At 41.8% G+C, this 23,218-nt stretch overlaps 1 protein-coding gene across 1 annotated transcript in view; it reads left to right on the top strand.

Annotated features, from left to right (window-relative positions):
• Nucleotides 1-3,383: 3,383 nt before the first annotated feature.
• Nucleotides 3,384-23,218, top strand: part of Atrn (attractin) — a gene marked incomplete at its 3' end in the record, with an annotated part of 63,373 nt that continues 43,538 nt past the window's right edge. Inside the window, 1 exon segment of the mRNA XM_029556844.1 lies at nt 3,384-3,994. Within this exon segment, the coding sequence (XP_029412704.1) occupies nt 3,384-3,994 (611 nt within the window).

The raw sequence follows: 23,218 nt of genomic DNA, 5'->3' as shown, positions 1-23,218 counted from the left end.
GAGTAATTTAGTTATCTTTGTTTTTGTGGTTTTTAAAAAATTTCTATTTACTTTTGTTTTCTGTATATGAGTGTTATGCCTGCATGTATGTAAGTGCACTGGTGTCGTGCAATGCCCTCAGGGACAGAAAGAAGAGGATGTCAGTCAGATCCCCTGAAACTGGAGTTAGGATACTCGTTAGCTGCCATGTGGCTGCTGGGACTTGAACCCGGCTCCTCTGCAAGAGCAATCAATGCTCTCAACCTCAGAGTCATTGCTCCAGTCCCATAGTTATCTGTTTTGTTAACAAACCATCCTCCAACTTAGTGGCTTCAACAAGGACACAAAAAATAATTTTTGCTCATGTATCAGAAACTTGTGTTCAGCAGATATGACCCTCTCTTGACTTCGTGATTGTCTGGTAACTCAGATGGGAAAACTTGAATGGCTCCTGGCTGGAAAAGTGGGGGTGGGAGGGTAGGGGTGGGGGGCGGCTGGCTTCCTTCCATCGTGGCAATCTAAGAGTACTGGAATTCTTTTATGGCTCTTGGCTTTCTCCAGGTTCTAGGGCATTTAGAAGGAAGTTTCAAGACTTCTTATGACCCAGGCCTAGAAATCCCAGCATGCCATTTCCATCTTCATCTGTTGGTCAGGCAAATCACTAAGATTTAAGGAGTGGGGAATTAGGTTTCCTTTTCCACGGAAGGAGTGATAAAGACTTTTGTCCTGCTATGACCAAAATACCCAATAAATACAACTTAAGGAAGGAAGATTTATTTTGGGAAAGATTTATTTTTGCTTATGTGTACAGTGGGATTTCAATCCATCACAGCAGGGAAGGCATGGCATAGTTCATGGTAGTTCTGTCTATGGCAGAGGGAAGCACATGGTAGAACTCAGGGAAGCAGAAAAAGCAAGTAGGAACCAGGTGCTAGAACAACCTTCAAAGGCAACTAGGCCCACGCCCTTCAAAACAGAGCCACAAGCAGGAACCTAGAGGTCAAAACATGTACCAGTGCAGATATTCCAGATTCAAACCATACCAGAGACTTTGTAGCAATTTAGTCTACCACACAGGAGTAAAAAGCATATGGGATTCTTGATAAACAGCAGTAAATTTTTTTTTAAAGCTAGGAATGCTTCCTTTCATCCATAAGACTTTAAAAATGTTTTATTATTTTTATTTTATGTGTATGAGTGTATTGCCTACATGTAGGTAAGTGCACCCATGTCATGCAATGCCGGCGGAGGACAGAAGAGGCTGTCTGGAACTGGAACCCCTGGAACTGGAGTTAAGGACTGCTGTTGGCTGCCATATGGGTGCTGGGGTTTGAACCCGGGTCTTCAAGAACAACCAGTGTTCTTAACCACTGAACCATCTCTCCAACCCCCCATAAAAATGATATTTATTTTTAAATGATTTTTTTTGTCTTTTTGAGACAGGGTCTCCCAGTAGCCCCAGCTGTCTTGGAACTCACTATGTAGACCAGGCTGGCCTTGAACTCACAGAGATCCACCTGCCTCTGCCTCCCAAGTGCTAGGCAAAAGTCATCTTTTGACTTCAGCATGTGTGAAATGTACTCACCCCCACTTACACATAATCAATAAATGTAGTAAAAAATTTTTTTTTTTTGTCTTTTTTGAGACAGGGTCTCCCTGAAGCCCCAGCTGTCCTGGAACTCACTATGTAGACCAGGCTGGCCTCGAACTCACAAAGATCCGCCTGCCTCTGCATCCGAAGTGCTGGGATTAAAGGCGTGCGCCACCACGCCTGGCATTAAATGATATTTTTAAATAAATAAATGATATTTATTTTTAAAAAATGATATAATTTGAGCCTGTTGAAAGCTAGAGAAAAAGAACCAGAGAAGAGTTTGAGAGTGTGGCTTGGCTGGTAGAGGATCTAGCATGCATGAAACCCTGTTTTTAATCTATAGCACTGCATAAAATGGGCATAATGGGGCATGCCTATAATTCCAGCATTTGGGAGGTAGAGGCCGGAAGATAAGTTCAAGGTCATCCTCAGTTCTATAGTAAATTTTGGATAATACCTGAGACCTTGATCAAAAAACAAACAAAACACAAAACAAAACAAAACAAAACCCCATAAAACTAGAATCCAGTGCTAGAGCTTAGTAGAGCCTTGGCCAAAAAGTAGTTTCCTGTGGGAATAGAAAAGATCTGTGATGGGAGAGCTGGGGTGAGGCTGTTGTACAGTACAACTTTAAAGGGATGCTGAATGAAGAAGGTCATGATAGTGGTACCTGGGTATGGGAATATATTCTAGAATCTTAGAATTCTGGACTCTGATGTGAAGCAGGAAGGTCACAGGAGTATGAGGTGTTTTCCTTGTTTCCCAGGTATTGAAACACTGAAGTAGCTGCATAGGAATGTTCTGTACAGCACAAGAATTAATGTAAGACAATGTTCTGGTTCATCTCTCTAAAATGGGCTTAAAACAGAAATGAATTTATCATTGGATGAGGCATAGTAGAAAAAATTTGTCTCTGTTCTAGATAATGTGGGACAGCCCAGATGGCTGGAACAACCCAGATGGTTTCTTCACTTAATGACTTATCTCCCACTTAGGATGGACTCCCCAGCTTCCTGTGTCTGGCTGGGGCCTTTCCTCTACTCTGCACAATTCTTTTTAGCAAGGTGGAAGAGCAAGAGACTCTCAGGGCAGGAAAAAAAAATGTTTAAAAAATTACCGTCAGTCAGAGCTGGAACTGGCACATTGTCCCTTCATCACATAGTTCTAATGGTTAAATGGAGTGACAGGACACAAGCCCAAATCCAGATTCCAGGGTTGAGGATCAAAGAAAGTTATCCTGTTGGTAAACAGGTATTGTTTGAGGGATGGGGAGTTGTACTGAAGTTAGTAAGAAGAGCTCTGCCGGCTGACTTGAGTAGGCTGGGGGTGCTCCGGTTAATTCTGAACTATGCTCTTCTCAGGGATATGGCTGGAAGATAAGTAGTGGGGTATGAGGTAACCTTAACTTCTCCCATAGAATTAAAGGTGTATGTGGAGCTGGTCTGCCACCGATTCAACGTTGTCAAGGGAGGCGGTCTGTTAAGCATTTATTCATATGCCAGGCTCGTAACTCGCGTTGTTGTTTCGTCATCCCTACTTTAGAAACTGGAATGTAACACTTCTACAGGATCACATCTAGCACCACACCACGAGGCAGGCAGACTCTTTAGGCCCTTTTGTCCCCAAGGTGGAGTCGGGGCAGAGAGCGCCGAGTGTCCAGGAGGGCAACACTCAATGCAGCCAGCTTCGTCTAGAAGAGCCAGGCAGCCAGTGGAAGTTGTGGCACTCGCTGCTTCACAAGTCTCCATTCAAACCTAGGCAGAAACAGAGGCCACGCCTAGGCCCAGGGGTAGACCGGATACCCTGCTGCATGAATCAGAAGCCAGCAGCCCGAAAGCCCCGCCCACTGCGCACGGTGGCCCCGCCCACCGCGCAGCCCTGGTTCCCACCCCGGGGATTGACCGCCCGAGCCACCGTCTGCACAGCCCCGCCCAACACGGCCAGGCTAAGCGGAGCCGGCGTGCGGGGTGTGTATGTGTTCGCAGGGCGCCGTCTTAGCCCCGGGAAGATGGTGGCGGCGGCGGCGGCGGCGGCGACTGAGGCAAGGCTGAGGAGGACGGCGGCGACGGCAGCGCCCGTGAGCAGACAGGGCAGCCGGCACCGACACGCGGACGTGACTGGGGATTGGAGGCTGGAGCCAGGCGCCGGGCTGCGTCTCCCGCGGCTGCTGTCGCCGTCGCTGCCGCCGCGGCTGCTCTTGCTGCTCTTCTCCCTGCTGCTGCTGCTGCTGCTGCCGTTGCCGCCCCGGGAGGCCGAGGCCGCGGCAGTGGCAGCGGCGGTTTCGGGCTCAGCTGCAGCCGAGGCCAAGGAATGTGACAGGCCCTGTGTCAACGGCGGCCGCTGCAACCCTGGCACTGGCCAGTGCGTCTGCCCCGCGGGCTGGGTGGGCGAGCAATGCCAGCACTGCGGGGGCCGCTTCAGGTGAGTGCGGGTGCGGGAGCGAGTGGAGGCTTGGGCCCAGCCAGAGGCCGGGCTGAAGGCGCCGGAGACGGTTCCAGGCCAGAGGCAGGTGCGGACATTAAAAAGGGAGGTTAGGGTCGCCCCACTGAGTTTGATGGCCCTTGGCTTTTTGGGAGGGAGTTCATTTCAGGCCTTGGGGATCTTCCTGTGCTGGAAGGCTGAAAAGGTGGGAGCCAGGCAAGGGAACGCCTGGGAGGTATTTGGGTGCTGAGGGGTAGATTTGGGTCCCGAAGTGTGTAAAAGTGAATCTGTGAAAATGGGCCTATTTCTGATAAACGAGGTATGAAGGAAAAGGTGAGTGAGCCAGTTCTTAAACACTGTCTTCTAACAATCTCGAGAGATTGGAGACGTGCTCCGAAGAAGCAGGTCCCAGAAGTGATTTGTTGGCTGCAGATAGAAGGGCAAGGTTGTATTGAGAGATTTTAGGGGTAGAAGTACCACCGGTTGTTGTCAGGAGGAAACTAGTCTTTTGAGCCTCACTCGCAGGTGGCATCTTGGAACAAGGTCTGTCTGGAGGGAGATTCCTGTTTGCCCTGGATTCTGGATAAGTTGGCCTGGTTTGGGGTACAACCTCTTGGAGAGATCACTTATTAATTAATTAGCATTTGCCTATTATTTGCTTCTGTTGTGAAAGGATTGGGGCAGTACACACAGATTAGTAGATTGGTGTAGTCCACAAGGAGCCGGAATACAGTAAGGAGAGGGTTAAGTACACAGAATCCTAGAATCCCTAGTCATAAGAACTACAGCGTCATCCATACCTTTGGCAGATACCTATTGACCGCTTTGATATTTGATATGGGAAAGTGAGGAAATGTAAACCTGACAGGGTACTTGCTCCAATGGATCATAAGTTCTAGTGGGCGGTGACAGGCAGTTAACAAGTAAGTGAAAGAAATGAACAATATAATTTCAGATAATGGTAAATGCTCTCAACAAAATAAAAACGGGGCGGTCTTACAGAATTCTGACCAGCTGGTGTCATTAGAAGTCATTCATTTGAGTGTCATTTAACCTGAGACCTGAATGAGCCACTGGAGAACTTAATGAAAACGAAGGAGCTGAGGTAGGTGACTGGCTAGGAGATGGCAGAGACTTGGAGGGAGAGGTGACATTGAATTTGAGCATTTGAGGTTAAGTAGGATTTGCAAATGCACTGGGGAAAATAGAAGGAATGATGGAGACAAAGTTGTAGAGACCAGGAAATGAAATTTTGCCTATGTAGAAGTTGTGAAGGAGAATTTTGTAATGTTAAAATTATAGACAAGTAATGTCAGATCTCCTAGGACACTGAAAAGATGAGCGCTTTTGTTTTGTGGATGGAGAAACCAAGTGACTTCAGGACCTGTGAGTAGTGGGCTGGTCTTGTAACTTAGGATGTTGTGATTTATGAATTCTGTTTAAGTTTGAGATATATTGGTAAGCAAGACAGATACAATTCTGTTCTTGTGGAACTTACCTTCTACTTTGCGAGTAAAACAATCCAATAATCAGTCTATTATAACTTTGCTTAATATTGTGGAGGTGAAGAGTGGAGACAGAAGCCATGACTTATTTTGGAATGAGGCTAAGACTAGTCTCTGAGTTGAGATGTTGCTGAAGGCTGGGATGCTGAAGGGTCATGATATATGGAGGTAGGGGAATGGGTGGGATTATGACAGGCTAGAAAGAAGGCTCAGTGACTGGAGCAGAAAGAGCAAAAGGGAGCAAGACTGGAGAAGATATGTGGCTGGATTTAGAATTTTGAGCAGTGGACTAAAACAGGTCACTCTGCTTTCATGAAATTATAGGCTTTTAGATTGGAGGAATAGCCTTGAAGGTGAATCAGTTTTTAGGCACTTCTAAGACGAAGTGAATGAATAATAGGGACTGATGAGGGACCTTCAAATTCTTAGGATCTGGGACACTGTGGTAGGCACATAGTTGAAAGGGGCATACCTAGCAAGATCATTCTGTATTGTTCAGAGTCTGTGGATTCACTTTGCAGTGGAGAGTGCTTGCACAGGTCAAAGGCAGTGGTAATGGAGACAGGGTAGATGTTGTATGGTGTAGAGATAATTAGGTCTTCAGGACTCACAGGTCCTGAAGTCACTTGGTTTGTTCTTGGGAAGAGAGAGGGTAATGGTGAGGGAAAAAAATTAGATCTTATTTTTGGGTGATTGAGTGATACCAGTAACAGACAGGGACACAGGAAAGACTGGTCTAAGTTTAATTTTGTACACAATGAGTTTGGGGTACATTGCCAGGAAGAGAAAGAGGTCTGAGTATCTTTATATGAATAGTCCAGAGAAGAGCCTCTGTAATGGGGGACAGGTACTCCTGATTATTTATTGCCTCAATACTATTTGTCATACGTGACTATGCGGGGGATTGACTTTGAGCTGGTACTAGTTGATACCAGTGCTTTTTCCTGGGCAAACAATTATAATTGTTTCTGATGATCGTATTTATATTAAATGGCTTCTACAATTTGCATTTAAACAAAATGAAAGAGCAGGAATGGTGGCATATTCCTGCAGTCCCGGCGCTTTGGATGTGGAGGCAGGAGGATCAGGAATTCAGAGTTAGCCTGGTATACAGAGCAAGTTACAGGTCAGTCTGAAAACTGGTTCAAAAACAACAATAAAATAAAAATAAATAAAAGGAGGAGGAAGTATGTAAAACCAGTCATTTACTTGCTCTTTTATAAAAACTTGCATTAAGCTTTTAGTTGAAGGATTTTTTTAACTTAAAAAAATTTTATTGAGAATTTCATACATGCATATAAGGTCAATCCACGCCCACTCCCTCCCCTCCAACTCCTCACATATCTCCCCATCACTTTTTCCTGAACAACTTTGTGTACTCTTTCTTTTTTTTTTTTTTAAATGGGGTTTTTTGATACTCTAACATTCCTCCCTCTGAAAAGGTAACCCTAAAATCTTTTATGGATTAGATAAGACCTCCCAAATACTTTTGATGTTTTTGGCCTCTGGAACAGAGTATGTTGCTAAGAGGCCCAAGGACATTTTGATTTTTAGCCAAAAAACTGTCTGCTTTTCTTTGGGGTCTTTTTACCCTAACTGCCTAGTCAATTCCTGCCTCCTATTCTATTCTTATTACACCATCCCCTGAAGAGGTTAGCCTAGTTGCCAATAGGGAACTGGGACTCAGACTATTCTCGCTTCTTCCATGTTAAACAGGAATCAGGGTGAGGCAATTGGGGTACCCCTTGAAGGATTATTTTTTTAAGGCTGGATAAAGAGTTAAATGTTGTTTTGATTACAGTGATATGTGTCCTGGTTTAACCTATGTACCTCATTGTTATTAAACTAAAAGGGATTAAATGAATACCTTCTGGCTTAGTTCTGATGTGTAATGCTGGGTCTGAATCCAGAGCTTCATGTGTGCTAAGCAAGCACTTCTGACCTACACTTCAGGCCTTCCATCTTGGTTTAGAATGGCATCAAGTCAAGGTGTTTTTTTGTTTAGTTTAGTTTAGTTTAGTTTTGTTTTTTTGAGACAGGGTCTCACTATGTAGCTCCAAATGACCTGGAAGTTGCTGTGTAGACCATCCCAGGCAGGCCTCAATCTCATAGAGGCCTGCTCTGCCTTTATGCCTGGCCTGAGGTGCATTTTTCAATTTTAGTTTTTATCATTAGTGTGTGTGTGCGCACCCATATGCGTGCACACCAGCTAGCACTGAGTGTATACTGTACGTTTGATTTACTAAGCATTGTCATACATCGTGTAGCACTATGTCCCCAGGGAACCTTCACAATGCGATACAAAATTTGAATTCTATGAGTATAGTTAAGTCATGTAATTTTTTTCCCTAAATGAAAGATGCTATAGAAATGATTAATTACAGAGAATAAGTTAATGGTGTGAGTTTAATAAAAATAACTATAGATAGAGGATCTCTGTGAGTTCAAGGCCAGCAGGGGCTACAGGGAGACCCTGTCTCAAAAAGACCCCCCCAAAGAAAAAGCTATAGATTGACGATGCCTAAGACAGTATCACTTTTAGGTGAATCTTTACAATTCACGAGTCATTTTTTTCTGTTTGTGACATTACTATTGAAAATTTTCTTGGGTAAATAAGTATGTCTCTATCAATTTCAAAGTTAAAGATATTAAGTACATTTGTGAAATTAATATGCATTTAATTCTTTAAGTAACAGCTATACAAAACTTTTGGAAGATTAAATACAATAACTCAGTGAATTGGGTACTTATAGTTATCCATACTGTTAAGATATACCTTCTGTAGAAGAAAAAAAACCACTGACACCTGTTTTGTGCTGGTTTATGCAGAATTAGTGATTGTCACAGTTGTATCTCCCACTATTTTTCAAGTATTTCTCCATTTTTTTCCAGGCATTATGCCAAATGCCTTTTAGAAATTACCTCTTTTGGAGCTCAGTGGTTAAGAGCACTGGTTGCTCTTGCAGAGGACCTGAGTTCGGTTCCCAGTACCCACATGGCAACTAACAATCTCCTGCAGCTCCAATTCCAGGGGATCCAACACCCTCTTCTGACTTCCATGGGCATTGCATGACATGGGTGCACTTACGTGCATGCAGACAGTATACTCATACACATAAAATAAAATAAAAATAATAAATAAAAATACTTAAAGGAATTACCCCTTTTAATTCTTAGAGTGATTTTATCCCCATTACATAGATGGTAAACTGAGCTTTAAGTATTTTCTAACAGAATTGCTTGTGTATGAATGTATGATGTTTATGTATAGGCACTCTTCATGGCACATGTGTAGAGATCAGAGGGCAACTTTGTGGAGTTGCTTCTCTCCTTCCACATGGGTTCCTGGGATCAAACTCAGGTCATCAGGCTAGGTGGTAAGTGCCTTTACCATCTGAGCCATTTGGCTGACCCTGAAATGTTCTTTTTTCTTTTCCCATGCTGGGGATGGAACTCAGAGCTTTGTACATGCTGGGCATGCATTTTACACTGAGGTACACCCTAGCACAAAGCTTGGAGATTTATTGAATAACTTGTCCAAGGTCACAGAACTTGTGTAAAATTGGAATTTGAACTTTGGTCTTGTCTAATTCTGAAATCCTGTATACCATTTGGCCTTTCATTCTTCCTGAGTCTAGTCACCCTTTGTGAGCATTCTTTGGAAAGGCTGACCTAATTCCAGCAAACAGTGAAAACAAAGGAAGGTGAAAAGATTTTTATAATAGAAAAGATAGCATAAAAATATCTTAATTTGCTTGAATATGTCTGGCTGCTGGTCTTCTAACAAGTAAAATGAAAATCTGGAAAATAAAATTTGAAGAAAATGGCACTTTTGTTTTTTCTTATAATAGTAAGTGGCATTAATCTGAAGCCCTAAATTTATGCTCATGAACCCAACTTAGGCTTCTGTGTTTCTCCCAGTTGACCATCAGTCCCATGCGGGTAGGGGTTTTTAATCCCTTTTACTTACTGTTATAGTTTGAGAGTTAAGAATAGTATTCGGGGCATAATGCTCAATAAATATTATTGAATAAGAGAATGAAATTCTTTAATACATTATTTATTTGTTTTTAAGACAGAATCTTGATATGTAGCCCTGGCTAGCTTGGTACTACTTGATACATAGCTCAGGCTGGCCTCAAACTTGTAGTAATCCTCCTGGGTCAGCCTCCCAAGTGCTGGGATTGTGGATTGTGTTACCATACCTAGGTTCTCTATAACATATTTCTTTGAACCCTTAAACAATAATCTTTACCCACATGACTGCCATATATATCTTTTGTACTCATATTTCTCCTGAGCTGTTTGCTAGGTATCTTTATTGGGGTATTTTGCTGTCACCTCATCCTGATCTTCATCTAACATCAAATTTCATGTCCTCATTGAAAAAAGTAGTCTTTTTCATTTTCTTCTTTCAATCCTAGTTAACAAAAGGGCAAGACATGCAAGCCTTGACTCTTTGTACCTGACTATTTAGATTTTTATTAGTTTGTACCTCTCTGTTCCTCCTGCTGCTGTCTGGTCTCTTGTACCTGGCCCTTTTCCTTATTGCTGACCTGTCTGTGTTGCAACCATAACTGGTCTCTCAGACTTTTGGAGTCCATTCCACATTTCTCCTATAAATCTTTTAAAAATATGCTACTGTTTTACTCAGACAGGGTCTCATTTTGTAGCCCTGGCTGTCCTGGAACTTGCTATGTAGACCAGGCTGGCTTTCAACTCAGAGATCCTCCTCCTGCCTCTGCCTCCCTAGTGCTGTGATTAGGTCACTATTCTCACTGTGTAGTCCAGGCTAGCCTTGAACTCATGGTGATCCTCCTACCTTAGTTTCCCAAGTATTAGGATTCTAGACATGAGCCACTATGCCTGGCAGAAAATTTCTTTTAAAACTCCTCTAATCAGCAAGATGGTTCAGCAAGTAAGGGCACTTGCTATCAAGCCTGATGACCTGAGTTGACTACCAGGACCCATATGGAAGAAAAGAACCAACTCCTAAAAATTGTGCTCTGACCTCCACATGGGTAATATGGCACATTTTGCCTCCTCTCTCCAAATAAAATTAATTTAAAAAACTTAAGGAAACGTGCAAAGTTCCTCTTATCTATAAAATAGGCGTCAGCATCAGGCTTACATTCCTTTATACACATTTTCCCCTCAATCAGATCCTTCTACTTTGTAGTTTTTCTGTTCTCTTTCCTTGTCACCCCACTTCCATTCTTCTCTACTTAGGTAGGTTCTACCTTCTAAGCCCATCTCACCCCCTCTTCTTCCTCCTTCATTTTTATCTTTCCCTCCCCTCCCCCACATATGGAGCTGGGGACTGAACTCAGGGCCTTGTGCTTGTTAAATAAGCATTCTACCATTGAACCCATGTTTGTTTGATTTTATTATTTATTTATTTTTATTAAATGACTTTTTGAGACAGGGTCTCATAGCCCAGGTTGTCCTTGAACTTCCTTTGTAGTTTAGGATGACCTTCAACTTCTGATTTTCCTGCCTGCATCTCCCAAGTACTAGGATTATAGGGGTGTGCCACCATGTGGGACTTTCTCTTCAGTTTGTCATAGTTGCCATTTCTTCTAACCACACCCATTACCTTCTTTTATGATGAACCATCAACATGTTCAATTTGTAGGTTGTCCTCTGAATGATTATTATATGCTAAATATTATGCCCTTACCTTGAGGATATGAGGGTGATAATCAGGCCTTGCTCTTTTCTCAGAGAGCACAAAATTCTGAACAGGAGATAGGCAGTTAGAACTTCATGGCAGAAATACAGACAGTATATGGTACTGGACTTCGTATATGATGCTGGTGTTAGAAAGACGCAAGTGTTTTGGGGGCTCTGATGGAAAACATTACAGAGAAAAGGGCTCTGGTCAGATCTATGAGGTTGAGTAATTAGACCCTCTGAGGAAGAAATTCCAGAAGGAATCAAGAGTTTTTGCCTAGGCAAATCATGGGTTCTCATACTTGAAGTATAAGAGCCTTGAGTAAGGTACTAATACCTTACTTTCCTAGTGTGTTATTGCACTACCCACTGCTGACTAGTATCTGGTTTCCTCATAGTTCTGGAGGCTATGTGTCTGAAATCATGTAAAAACAGTGCCTTGCTGTCTCTGAAGACTCTGGGGAGAATCTGTTCCATGCCTTATTATAGTGTCTAGAGTGTCAGCAATCCCTGGCCTTTGTTGGTTTGTAGATTGTCTCTGCCATTATCACTTCATTCTGACATGCACTGTTTCTGTGTGTTCTGTGTGTCTCTTCCCTTATGGCTATCAGTCAATATGGATGTACAGGTATGTCGTTTTCCTAATGTGATTATATCTACATAGACCCAGCTTACCAAAAGTCACATTCACAGGTACCCAGGGTTAGGGCTTTCAACATACGTTTTTTTAATTTTTTATTTTATGTGTATGAGTGTATTGCCTGAATGTATCTGAGTGCATCCATGTCGTGCAGTCCTGCAGAGGTCAGAAGAGGGCGTTGGAGTCCCCTGGAACTGGAGTTAAGGATGGCTTGTAGCCACCATGTGGGTGCTGGGAATTGAACCCGGGTCCTCTGCAAGAACAGTCAGTGCTCTTAACCACTGAGCCATCTCTCCAGCCCCAGCATACAGGTTGTTTAAAAGACTTATTTTTAATTTGTAATTATGTGTCTGTGTGCACACATGCATGGATAGAGCTAGAATTATAGGCAGTTGGGAACTACCTAAAGTGGAGGCTGAGAACTGAACTCTGAACCTCTGGAAGAGCAGTACATGCTCTTAACTGCTGAGCCATCTCTCAAGCCCCCTAACGTATATTTTTGTGGGACACAGTTCAGCCTACAATCGTTAGAGAACTGAGGCATTAAGTGGATATTGATGGAGCATATCTTCTGAGGGGTGCAATAAAAGGAGAGGAATGGAAGGTGATTGCGCCTTTTTTTCTCTTCCTAATCGTCTCCAGCTTCAGGGATATAGGTCTATCTGTCTGTCTGTCTATTTATCTATCTATCTGTCTATCTGTCTATCTATCTATCTATCTATCTATCTATCTATCTATCTATCATCTATCTATCATCTATCATCTATCTATCATCTATCTATCTATCATCTACCATCTATCATCATCTGTCTAATCTGTGAATGAATGATATACCCACTATCAATACATTGCAAGTTTTGGCTGTAGTGATTGTTTTGAGATAGGCATGTGACCCAAGCTGTCTAATCAGAGTGATCTCAGGACTTGTTGGAGACTTCTTTGTGGGTGTTTATGAAGGAGATGCTTTGTCTTCTCTCTGTGTGGTAACCAGCTCTAAAACTGTTACAGCTAATGTTCACAGCTGAATTCACCCCAAATCAGAGCACATTCCAGAAGAGGGAGGATGGCAGAGGAAATGAAGCTGAAGACTTCATGACTTTCTTATCTCTGCATCAAACCTCTCCTGAAACTGTACTTTGTGAGTTTGTGACGTACCATAGTCCTTATTTTTCTTAAGCCTTAGTTAGAGTCCTTGTCACCTAGAATTGAAACTTCCTGACATGCAGAAAGAGGTTGGGCTAGTTAACTAGGGTTACTCAGCTCCAGCCACTATAACACATCATCGTAGACCGTCTGCCTCTGTGGAAGAGTCCCAAGATACCCAAATGCTTTTTATTTGCTACAGTGTAGAGGCATAAATATAAATATACAGGGAAAAGCAGAGTATTTATTTAGAGCAAAACAGTTTTTGTTGAATATGACTTAATAGATTTGTAGTTTATCTTGAGAATTATATACGGAAGTAACTGGTTGAACAGAAATTTTATATTAGTTTTTGTTTTTAACATGAACTTATTTCAAAAATAAAATGAAACTTCAGTTGTACTTTTGGGAGTACAAAATATGTATCTGAATATTTAGCATCCACTCAGCTGCTAGGAAACTTGTCTACCACTTAAATAATGCTCTGCCCTGAATGATTTTTCAGTTTGACAAAATAACCCCTGTGGGTATGCCCTCCATTGTTCTGTTCTTTGACTGCTACTTTCTTTCCTTTCCCCCTTTTCTTATACTTTCATTATTTACTTGACATTTTCTAGTTTTTTCTTCTTGGAATTACGCTCTTGTACCCCCCCCCTTTTATTTTATTTATGCCATATCTCTCTAATTGCCTTTCTTCTTTTTACTCTTCCTCCCCTCCATCCCTCTCTCCCGTTCCCTTCATCCCTCTGTCCCCTTCCTCCCTTCTGAGACTTGAGCTATGTAGCTCATGTAATTGTGTAGCTCAGGTTGGCCTTGTGTTCACAATCTTCCTGTGTCAGCCATCCTCCTGAGTACTGGGATTACGGGCATGTGCCGTCATACTGGGGTATTAACTGCTTCTCTTTTATCACTTGAGTTCATGGTTTGATCTCAACCTTTCAAGTTTTTTTCAAGTTACATTTTGAGTGAATGTTGGTTTTCGCATATTTACTAATGCAGAATCCTCTGTTTTTCACTTAACAGAAATTAATTTTAGTCATGGTGGAGTTACCTATTTTATTTTAGAATTTGATATTAACAGCATACAGTTATTAAGTGAATACATTTTTATTTAACTCTTCTCTGTTCCTTTTGTTCTCTCTTGCTCTCTGTCTCTGTCTCTGTCTCTGTGCACATGTGAGTGCTCAGGGAGGTCAGAAGAGGAGGTTGGATCCCCTAGAACTTGAGTTATGGGTGGTTGTAAGCTGCCACCATGGGTGCTGAGATCTAAACTGGGTCCTCTGTAAGAACAGCAAGTGCTCTTTAACTTCTGAGCAATTTTTCTCCAGCCCCCTTTTTGAATTATTACTAGGAATTTTCTAATTTGCTTATTAATAATAACATCAGGGGCTAGAATTATGCCAGGTGCTGTTAGTAGTCACAAAAGTAACCTCCTTTAGGTTTCCTAAACTTTTTTGATTCACAAATTCTTCCACAGTAATATATAATCTTTGCGGACTTTCTTCTTTTTCCTCCTTCTCTTCCATTTCTTTTCTTGATAACCTAGGTAGGCTTTAAACACATTGGGTACCTACGCTGACTTCAAACTTGGGTCAGGTTTCCTGGTTCAGCCTCTTAGAGTGCTGGCCTACAAGTGTGAGTTATCATACACAACTGGAACCTCTTAAGAATTAAAAATAATTGAGCTAGGCATGATGGTGCTTGTAATCCCAGGATTTGGGAGGCTGAAGCAGGAGGATCTGGGGTTTTAAGGCCAATCTCAGCTATATAGGAAGTGTGAAGTTAGCCTGTGCTATATGAATGCTTGTCTCAAAAATAATTAAAAATGATCATTTGGGCTGGGGTGTAGCTCAATGACAGAGCATGTAATTAGGTGTATAAATCCCTGGATTAAATTCTCAGTACTGCAGAAAAATAAAATAATAAAAATAATCCTAAAAAAATGATGCATCTGGCTGGCCTTGAACTCTGTCTGTGTAGCCTAGGCTGGCTTTTAGTGCTGCGATAACAAGTATGTATCATGCATCCTGCTTTTGATATACACACATATTTAATTTATATAATAAATATATTTAAATAAATAAATTTAATATATATTTAATTTTATGATCAAACTGAATCTGTTAGTGCGGGCCTATAATCGTAGCTACTTAGAAGGCTGAGGCAGAAAGATCACACATTCAAGATCTTCCTGAATACAGAATGAGTTCAAGCCTAGCTTGAGTGACTTTAGAGGAAACCTGTCTCACAAAAAAAGGGGTGGAGGTGGGGTGGGGCTGGGGTTCTGGCTCAGCAGTATGGTACCTGCATAGCATGGTACTTGGATTTAATCCCCCGTACCATACACACAAATTTTATTTTGAGATTAAATATATATTAAAATATTAAATTAGACTGTTTCTCCTGTTAAAAATAATTTTCCTGTTCTGATGTGCTTTAAAAATTATTTCATGCCAGGCGTGGTGGTGCATGCCTTTAGTCCCATCACTCAGGAGGCAGAAGTAGGCGGATCTCTTGTGACTTCAAGGCCAGCCTGGTCTACAAAGAGAGTTCCAGGCCAGCTGGGGCTACAGGAGACCCTGTCCCAAAAAGACCGAAAAAAAAAAAAAAAGAAAAAAGAAATGATTTCATAGTGGGTCTGGAAAGATGACTCAGTGGCTAAGAATACTGGCTGCTCTTGCAGAGGACCCAGGTTTAGTTCCCAGTACCCACATGGTGGCTAACAGGCATCTGTAACTCCATTTCCAGGAGGAGATTTGATGCCTCCTCTGGTCTCTGTGGTCACCAGGCACACGCGGTGCATATATATATGTGCACCACGTGCCCATACTCATAAACACAAAAAAATTTTCATCTTTTTTTTTTTCCTTTTGATTGTTGATATTTTGAGCCAGGGTCTTCATGTATCTCCAGTTGTCCTGGAACTTGCTGTGTACATCAGGCGGGCCTCCATCTCACAGAGATCCATCTGCTTCTGCCTCCTGAGTGTTGGGATTTAGTCATCATGCCCAGCTAAATCTTTTTTTTTTTTTTTGTCTTTTATTTTTTAGACAGGGTCTCCCTGTAGCCCCAGCTGTCCTGGAACTCACTATGTAGACCAGGGTGGCCTTGAACTCACAGAGATCTGCCTGCCTCTGCCTCCCAAGTGCTGGGACTACAGGAGTGTGCCGCCATGCCCGGCCCTGATTTTCTCTTTTTAAAAAAAATATTTAATTTCACTTATTATCATTGTATGTGTGTATGATGTGTGTGGGGTATACACATGCCCCGGTGTGTGAGTGGAGATCAGAGAACTTACTTTTTAGAGTCAGTTCTTATCTATTTTTTTTTAAACTACTAGAGATGTCTTAAAAAGCTGTATAAGATTTCAGACACAAACCTTGGCAAAGGTGATTGTGAGGCAGATTTTTAGAATTAGACTAATTTTTTTTTTTGAGACAAGGTCTCTGTAGTTCTAGCTGGCCCAGAACTCACTATGTAGACCAGGCTGGCCTCGAACTCACAGAGATCAGCCTGCTTCTGCCTCCTGAGTTCTGGGATTAAAGGTGTACACCACCACACCCAGCAGAATTAGACTAATTTTATGGCCTTCCTTAACTTGTACTTGAACGTCATTATTCCTTCTGCTTCTCTTTTAATAAATGTCATCACTGTCCTTTAGCTGCAACAGCATTTAAACCACTGGTTAAGAAATAGTGACCAACACTGACAAAAAATAGTTGATTGCTTTAAAGTGATCAGAAGTTTGGTGCTGGGTCAGTTCCTGGACCTCAAAACAGTTGTCCTGTTTTGAGACAGTGTCTAATTAACCCAGTTTGGCCTCAAATTCACTATGTAATCAAGGATGACCTTGAGCTTCTGATAGTCCTACCTCTACCTTTTGAGTGCTGGGATGTGCCACCATGCCTGTTTCCTTATGTGGTGCTTGCTAGGCAAGCAGTCTACCAACTGAGCTATATCCTCAACCCTTTACTCCAAGTCTGTAGAAGAGATGAATAACAAAATGAGAGGCTGGAGAGAGAGCTCAACAGTTATGAGCAGAGACTGCTCTTGCAGAGTACCTGGGTTCAGTTCTCAGCACCAAATGGGGGCTAACAACTATTGGTAACTCCAGTTCCAGGGGAATCCTATGCCCTCTTTTGACCTTGGGCATTGCATGATGTGGGTGCACTTACATGCAGGCAATACAATCATACACATAAAATAAAGATAATAAATAAAATATTAAAAAAACCCAAATGAACATCTGTAAACTTACCACCTAACTTTGTTGAATATCTTTCATATTAATATTATTAAGAGATAGCAATCACTTTGTGTTACTTTTCATGGTAATGTAGTATTCTCCTGAGACCATCTCCCTGAGATAATTAGTATGGTGAGTTGATGTTTATTATTTCCCTTGCATGTCTCTGCTTTTTCTGTTTATTGTGCATTTAATAAATGCAAATATATAATATATATTTGTAAACAATATCTTGTTTCTAAGAACAAGGTCACATTTTTTAAACTTTATTGGCATTTTTTCACCATAATGGTCTGTGCTTTATGTAGCTCTAGTTGAGTCATAATTATATTCAGGCAGAGGCAGGCAAATTGCTGTGAGATCAAGGCCAGCCTGGTCCACATAGTGAGCGCAGGCCAACTGAGGCTAGAGAGAGATCCTGTCTCAAAAACAAAAAACAAAAAACAAAACAAAAACAAAAAGAATTTCAGTTATTTACCCATTTTGTTGATGAACATTTAGAGTGTTCCAACTTTCGCTACTATAAAACTTAAATAGTGCTGCAATTAACTTTAACATCTCTCACACTGGCTTGTGATTTGCACCTGTATGTAATTGTTCTGGGTATGGGACATGATTGTCAAACTCTAAAAATACTTTAAAATTATTTCCTTGCTTAATTTTATTATTTATTTGTTTGTTTGTTTATCTCCTTCCCTCCCTCCCTTCCTTTCTTTCTTTTGACAGGGTCTCTCTATAGCCCCAGCTGGCCTGGAATTCTCTATATAGACCATGTTGGCCTCAATCTCACAGAGATCCACCTGCCTCTGCCTCTTGAGTGCTGGGATTAAAGGCATGCACCACCATACCCGGTTTCTTGCTTAATTTTAGATTGATATGTAGCTGACATTCTTTTTAAAAATGACATCATTTTTCAAAAAATATATTTATAGCCGGGCGTGGTGGCGCACGCCTTTAATCCCAGCACTTGGGAGTCAGAGGCTAGCAAATCTCTGAGTTCAAGGCCAGCCTGGTCTACATAGTGAGTTCCAGGCCAGCTGGGGCTACAGGGAGATCCTGTCTCAAAAAGACCAAAAAAAAAAAAAAAAAACACCCCAAATATATATATATTTGCAAAGATATAATTTCTAGCATAATATAGTTTCTGGAAAAACACCTATTTAAAAATATTTTGAGTGGGATCTAAATTCTTTAGCTTTTTCTCTTTTTGGTCTCTTTTAGGAAGGGTCTCTCTGTAGCCCAGCTGGCCTGGAACTCACTATGTAGACCAGGCTGGCCTTGAGCTCACAGAGCTCCATCTGCCTCTGTCTCCTGAGTGTTGGGACTAAAGGTGTGCGCCACCATGCCCAGCAGCATTTTTTTTTATGGTTCATTTTTTCCCCCTTAAATTTTTGCTTTCCTTAAACTCTCTTATATATTCTCTTATATAATCTTAATATCACTTCTGTCTCATTGGTTTGGGTGTCATATACCATATAATTCATCATTTTCAATGTAAATGTGCACAATGTTAGGTGTATTCATAGGGTCATGCAACTGTTGTCCTCATTTAATTCCAGAATGTTTTTATTGCACGCCAAAGAAGCCATGTACCCATCAGCAGTCAGTCGGTCATTGCCCATTCCTCCATGTTTCTATTCTGGACCATGAAGACTGACACATTTCAAGAGTTTTAACCACTCTTTGATCCATTTTTATTTAATTTTTGTATATAATATAAGGTCCAGCTTTGTTCTTTTGCATGCAAGTATGCAGTAGTTCTGGCACCATTTATTGAAGAGACTTGGTGTTCTCTTTTTTTTTCCTTGAGAAAGGGTCTCACTACATAGCCCTGGCTGACCTGAGATTTGCTGTGTAGACCAGACTGGCCTCTGCCTCCTGAGTGCTGGAATTAAAAGTGTGAGCCACAACACTTGGAGATGTTAGCTTTCTTGTCAAAACAATTTACTCTCGATAAATAGATGTAGTTTTAGAATATTAGTTGTAGTCTATCAATTTGTGTATCTACTTTGTCATTATCATACTGTTTTGATTACTATGGCTTTGTAGTAAATTTTAAAATCTTCCCATACAATTTAAAAAATGTTTGAGATAATTATAGATTTATATAATGCAGAGAACTATACCTTTCACCCATTTCCTTCACTGGTAATATGTGTCTGTAGTTAAGATCACAACCATGAAATTGGCATGATACACTCCATCAACCTTATTTACCAGTTTCTAAAAAAAATGTTTTTTAGTATTTAAAAAAAATTTTAATTATGTGTGTGTGTGTGTGTGTGTGTGTGTGTGTGTGTGTTTGGGGCAGGGGGAGATATGTGCATATGAGTGCAGGTGCCCACTGAGGCCAGAGGTTTCAGATCCTCTGGAATTAGGTTGTGAGCCCCCTGATGTGGATGCTGGGGACTACTGAACTCAGGTCCTTTGCAAGAACAGCAAGTGCTCTTAACCACTGAGCCATCTCTTTACCCCGTTTTTTAATTTTTATTTACTTATTTTATGTGTGAGTGTTTTGCTTACATGCATTTTAAGTGTCAGAATAGGGTGTCGGATACCCTGGAACTGGAGTTTCAAACAGTTGTTTATTGCTATGTGGGTGCTGGGACCTGAACCTGAGTCCTCTGTAAGAACAGCTAGTGCTTTTAACTGCTGAGCCATCTGTCTAGCCCCCATCACTTGTTTTTTTTTTTTTTTTTAAAGAGACATTGTCTCATGTAGTCCAGGCTTTCCTCAACTTACTGTGTAGCCAGAGATGACCTAGCACTTTTGATCCTATCTCCACCTCTTGAGTTCTAAGATTGCAGGTGTGCAACCATACCTGTTTTCCTGTGATGTTGGGAATTGAACCCAGGACTTTGTGCATGCTAGGCAACTGTTTCTCCAGCCCTCATCAGTTTTACATGCACTAATTTGGGTCTGTATTACCCCATAAAATTTTATTTTACTATGTTTCAGTGTTTGAAGATAGGTTGTTAAATATCCTATCATGCTTCTCTAAAACAAGAATGTACCGATAAGTAAAGCCAGGGAAAGAATAAGGATGGAAATGGAAGCCAAACTGTACAAGCTAAGGAAAAGGTTTTGACAAATCTTTTTATTTTTATTTTTATTTTCTGTGTATGAGTGTACTGCCTGCATGTATGTGAGTGCATCTGTGTCATGCAATGTCCAAGGAGGTCAGAAGAGGGCTTCAGATTCCCCTGGAATTGGAGTTAAGGACAGTTTGTAGCCACCTTCTGGGTGCTGGGATTCAAACCCAGATCCTCTGCCAGAACAGGCAGTGCTTTTAACCACTGAGCCATCTCTACAGCCCCAGGTAAATTTTTATTGAAAAAGCTTTTCTTACTGAGATAAAGGTTAGATGTCACTTTTTTTTTTGGTCTTTTTGAGATAGGGTCTCTCTGTAGCCCCAGCTGGCCTCTGCCTGGCTGCCTCTGCCTCCCAAGTGCTGGGATGGCAGATGTCACTTTTTTTCTTTTTCTTTTTGGCCTTTTTTAGACAGGGACTCCCTGTAGCCTCAGCTGTCCTTGAACTCACAGAGATCCGCCTGCCTCTGCTGGGATTAAAGGTGTGTGCACCACACCTGGCTAACCGCTTTTTTCTTTAAATGGCACCTTAAAATTTTTTTTTTTTTAACTCCTGGCTTCTGTCAGCCAAACTTTATGTGGTTTGGATTTGATACCAATTCTGTGCTGGTTTCAAAGAGTTCATATTGAGATGGTTTTTTTTTTTTTTTTTTTGGTTTTTTTGAAACCGGGCCCCCCTTTACCCCCCGCCCCCCTTGAACTCCCTATGTAAACCAGGCTGGCCTTGAGCTCACAGAGATCCACCTGCCTCTGCCTCCCGAGTGCTGGGATTAAAGGCGTGTGCCACCACGCCCGGAGTTAGATGGTTTTAATATTAACAAATTGTCTTCGGCTTCAAAGTAGTCAATATTAAGTCAAGGGGAGAGAGAGATAGGCTAAGCATAAAACCCAGCAAATAAGAGAAGAAAAGTTTTTACATCTAAAATAAATCACTAAGTACTGATTATTTCAACTTGAAGTACAACTAAGCAGAAGATTACTGAGCATTTGAGCAAATTATATCTCTGAACAAACCATAAGTCTGGCCTTCAAAATACAGTGACTAATGATTGAAGTAACAGTTGTACCCTAATCCTGCATTATAGGGAGCGCGCGCTGGGCGCCCGGGGTCCCTGCGCGCACTCTCGGGATGGCACGGCTGGTCCGCAGGCTTCTCCGCCGTGCGCCTGGAGGAAGGCGGGTCTGGCCCCACGGGCTTCTCTGTGTCTCTATGGGCCTCAGGCGTGGGGTGTGCAGGTATCTCGGGGTCGCTCTGGGCCCCTGGATCTCGGGGTCCCCGCCACACCTGGCGAGTCGCGGCACGGCTCTGGCCACAGGCGTCTCTGGGAGCGGCAGCAGATAGGTCGCTGTCCGCCGCTCCAGTGCTGACAGCTTCTCTGCTACTGGAGCATTGTCCAGCTGAATCCTGTCCCTATTTCACCCGTGTACTTGTAGACCAGGCTGGCCTTGATCTCGCAGAGATCTGCCCACCTCTGCCACTCAGTTTATTATTATTATTTTTTATGTTGCATGATGTTTTTAAAATCAGCCTCTTTGCCCAGTAGATAATTCTGTTGGTGTTTTACTGTTTATTGGTGAATTTACCTTCATTAAGAGTTATTTTAAAATTCGAATTCATCAAACTCAAATTTTCTTCATAACCCATTTGGAATTATTCCTAATAAAATCATAAGATGCTAAAAATTGTTAACATTTAATTCTGTGTGTATCTGTTTGTGTGTGTGTGGGCATAGTACATGTGCAGAGGTCAGAGGACAACTTGAAAAAGTTGGTTCTTTCAACCATGTGGGTTCTGGAGATTCAACTCAGGTTGCCAGGCAAGGTAGAAAGTGGTATCCTCACCTGCTGAGCCATCTTGCTGTCCCTGGGTGGTATTTTTAAAAAAATTGTGAATGAGTTGTGGTGGTCACACATGCCTTTAATTCTAGAACTTGGAGGGCAGAGTCTGCATAGTGAGTTCCAGGCCTTAGGTTGACCTCTCACCTTTATATGCATTTGTCCATGTATGTACCCATAAGAACACACAGAGAGACAGACAGACAGACAGACAGACACACATTTGTGAGTGACTACTGGGTGTGGTGATGAATAGGATCAGGATTTGGGGGTCAGCCTGTGTCAACCCCCCACCTCTGGGAAGAGGTAAAATAATCTGTGGATGATGTAATTTACTGCTAGACTGAGACAGAGTTCAGTAAAAAGCAGTGTTTGTTGCTTATAAATGTAAAGCTGAAAAACGTTAGTGTATCAGGTAGAATAAATTTTGTCATGGCAGTGTCTATCAAGTCTTCAAACTGCAATTCTTTGCCCTTACCAGGTGGAAAAGTCTTCTGTAAATTGCTAAAGCTTGGGGGGTAGGTGGCTGGAGAGATGGCTCAGTGGTTAAGAGCACTTGCAGCTTTTGCAGAGGACCCAGGTTCGATTCCTAGCACCCATATGGCAACTAACAACCATCTGTAGCTCCAGTTCCAGAGGATTTAATACCCTCTTCTGACCTCCGTGGCCATTGCACGATACAGGTGCACTTACACACATGCAAGCAATGCACTCATACACATAAAATAAAAATAATAAATAAAATTTTAGAAAAGACTGTTAAAGGAAATGACTGGCCAACGTGGTACATATCTTACCGTAATCTGAGTGCTCTGGAGGTTGAGGCGGTATAGATAATTGGAGACTAGCTTGGGCCTTGTCTTCGAAGAACAAAAAGATTGTAGAGGAGACCGGGAAGACCACATACTGTTCCCCAAGCAGATTAACTTAATGAAAAAAATATTGGTAAATATTTTTTCCTGTTTAAACACGAGACCCTGTATTTCTGGGAAAGTTTTTGCATTCTAGAAACATCGGTCAGTTGAAGGCTATTTTCTGGATATATCACTAGGAGTATAGTTGCTGGGTCAAAGCACTGAAATTTTAGATATT

The sequence above is a fragment of the Nannospalax galili genome, unplaced genomic scaffold (assembly GCF_000622305.1).
Source record: "Nannospalax galili isolate Female #2095 unplaced genomic scaffold, S.galili_v1.0 scaffold707, whole genome shotgun sequence".
NCBI lineage: Eukaryota > Metazoa > Chordata > Mammalia > Rodentia > Spalacidae > Nannospalax > Nannospalax galili.
Note: the sequence above shows the minus strand (reverse complement) of the source record. Positions and strands in the feature narration are given on the sequence as shown.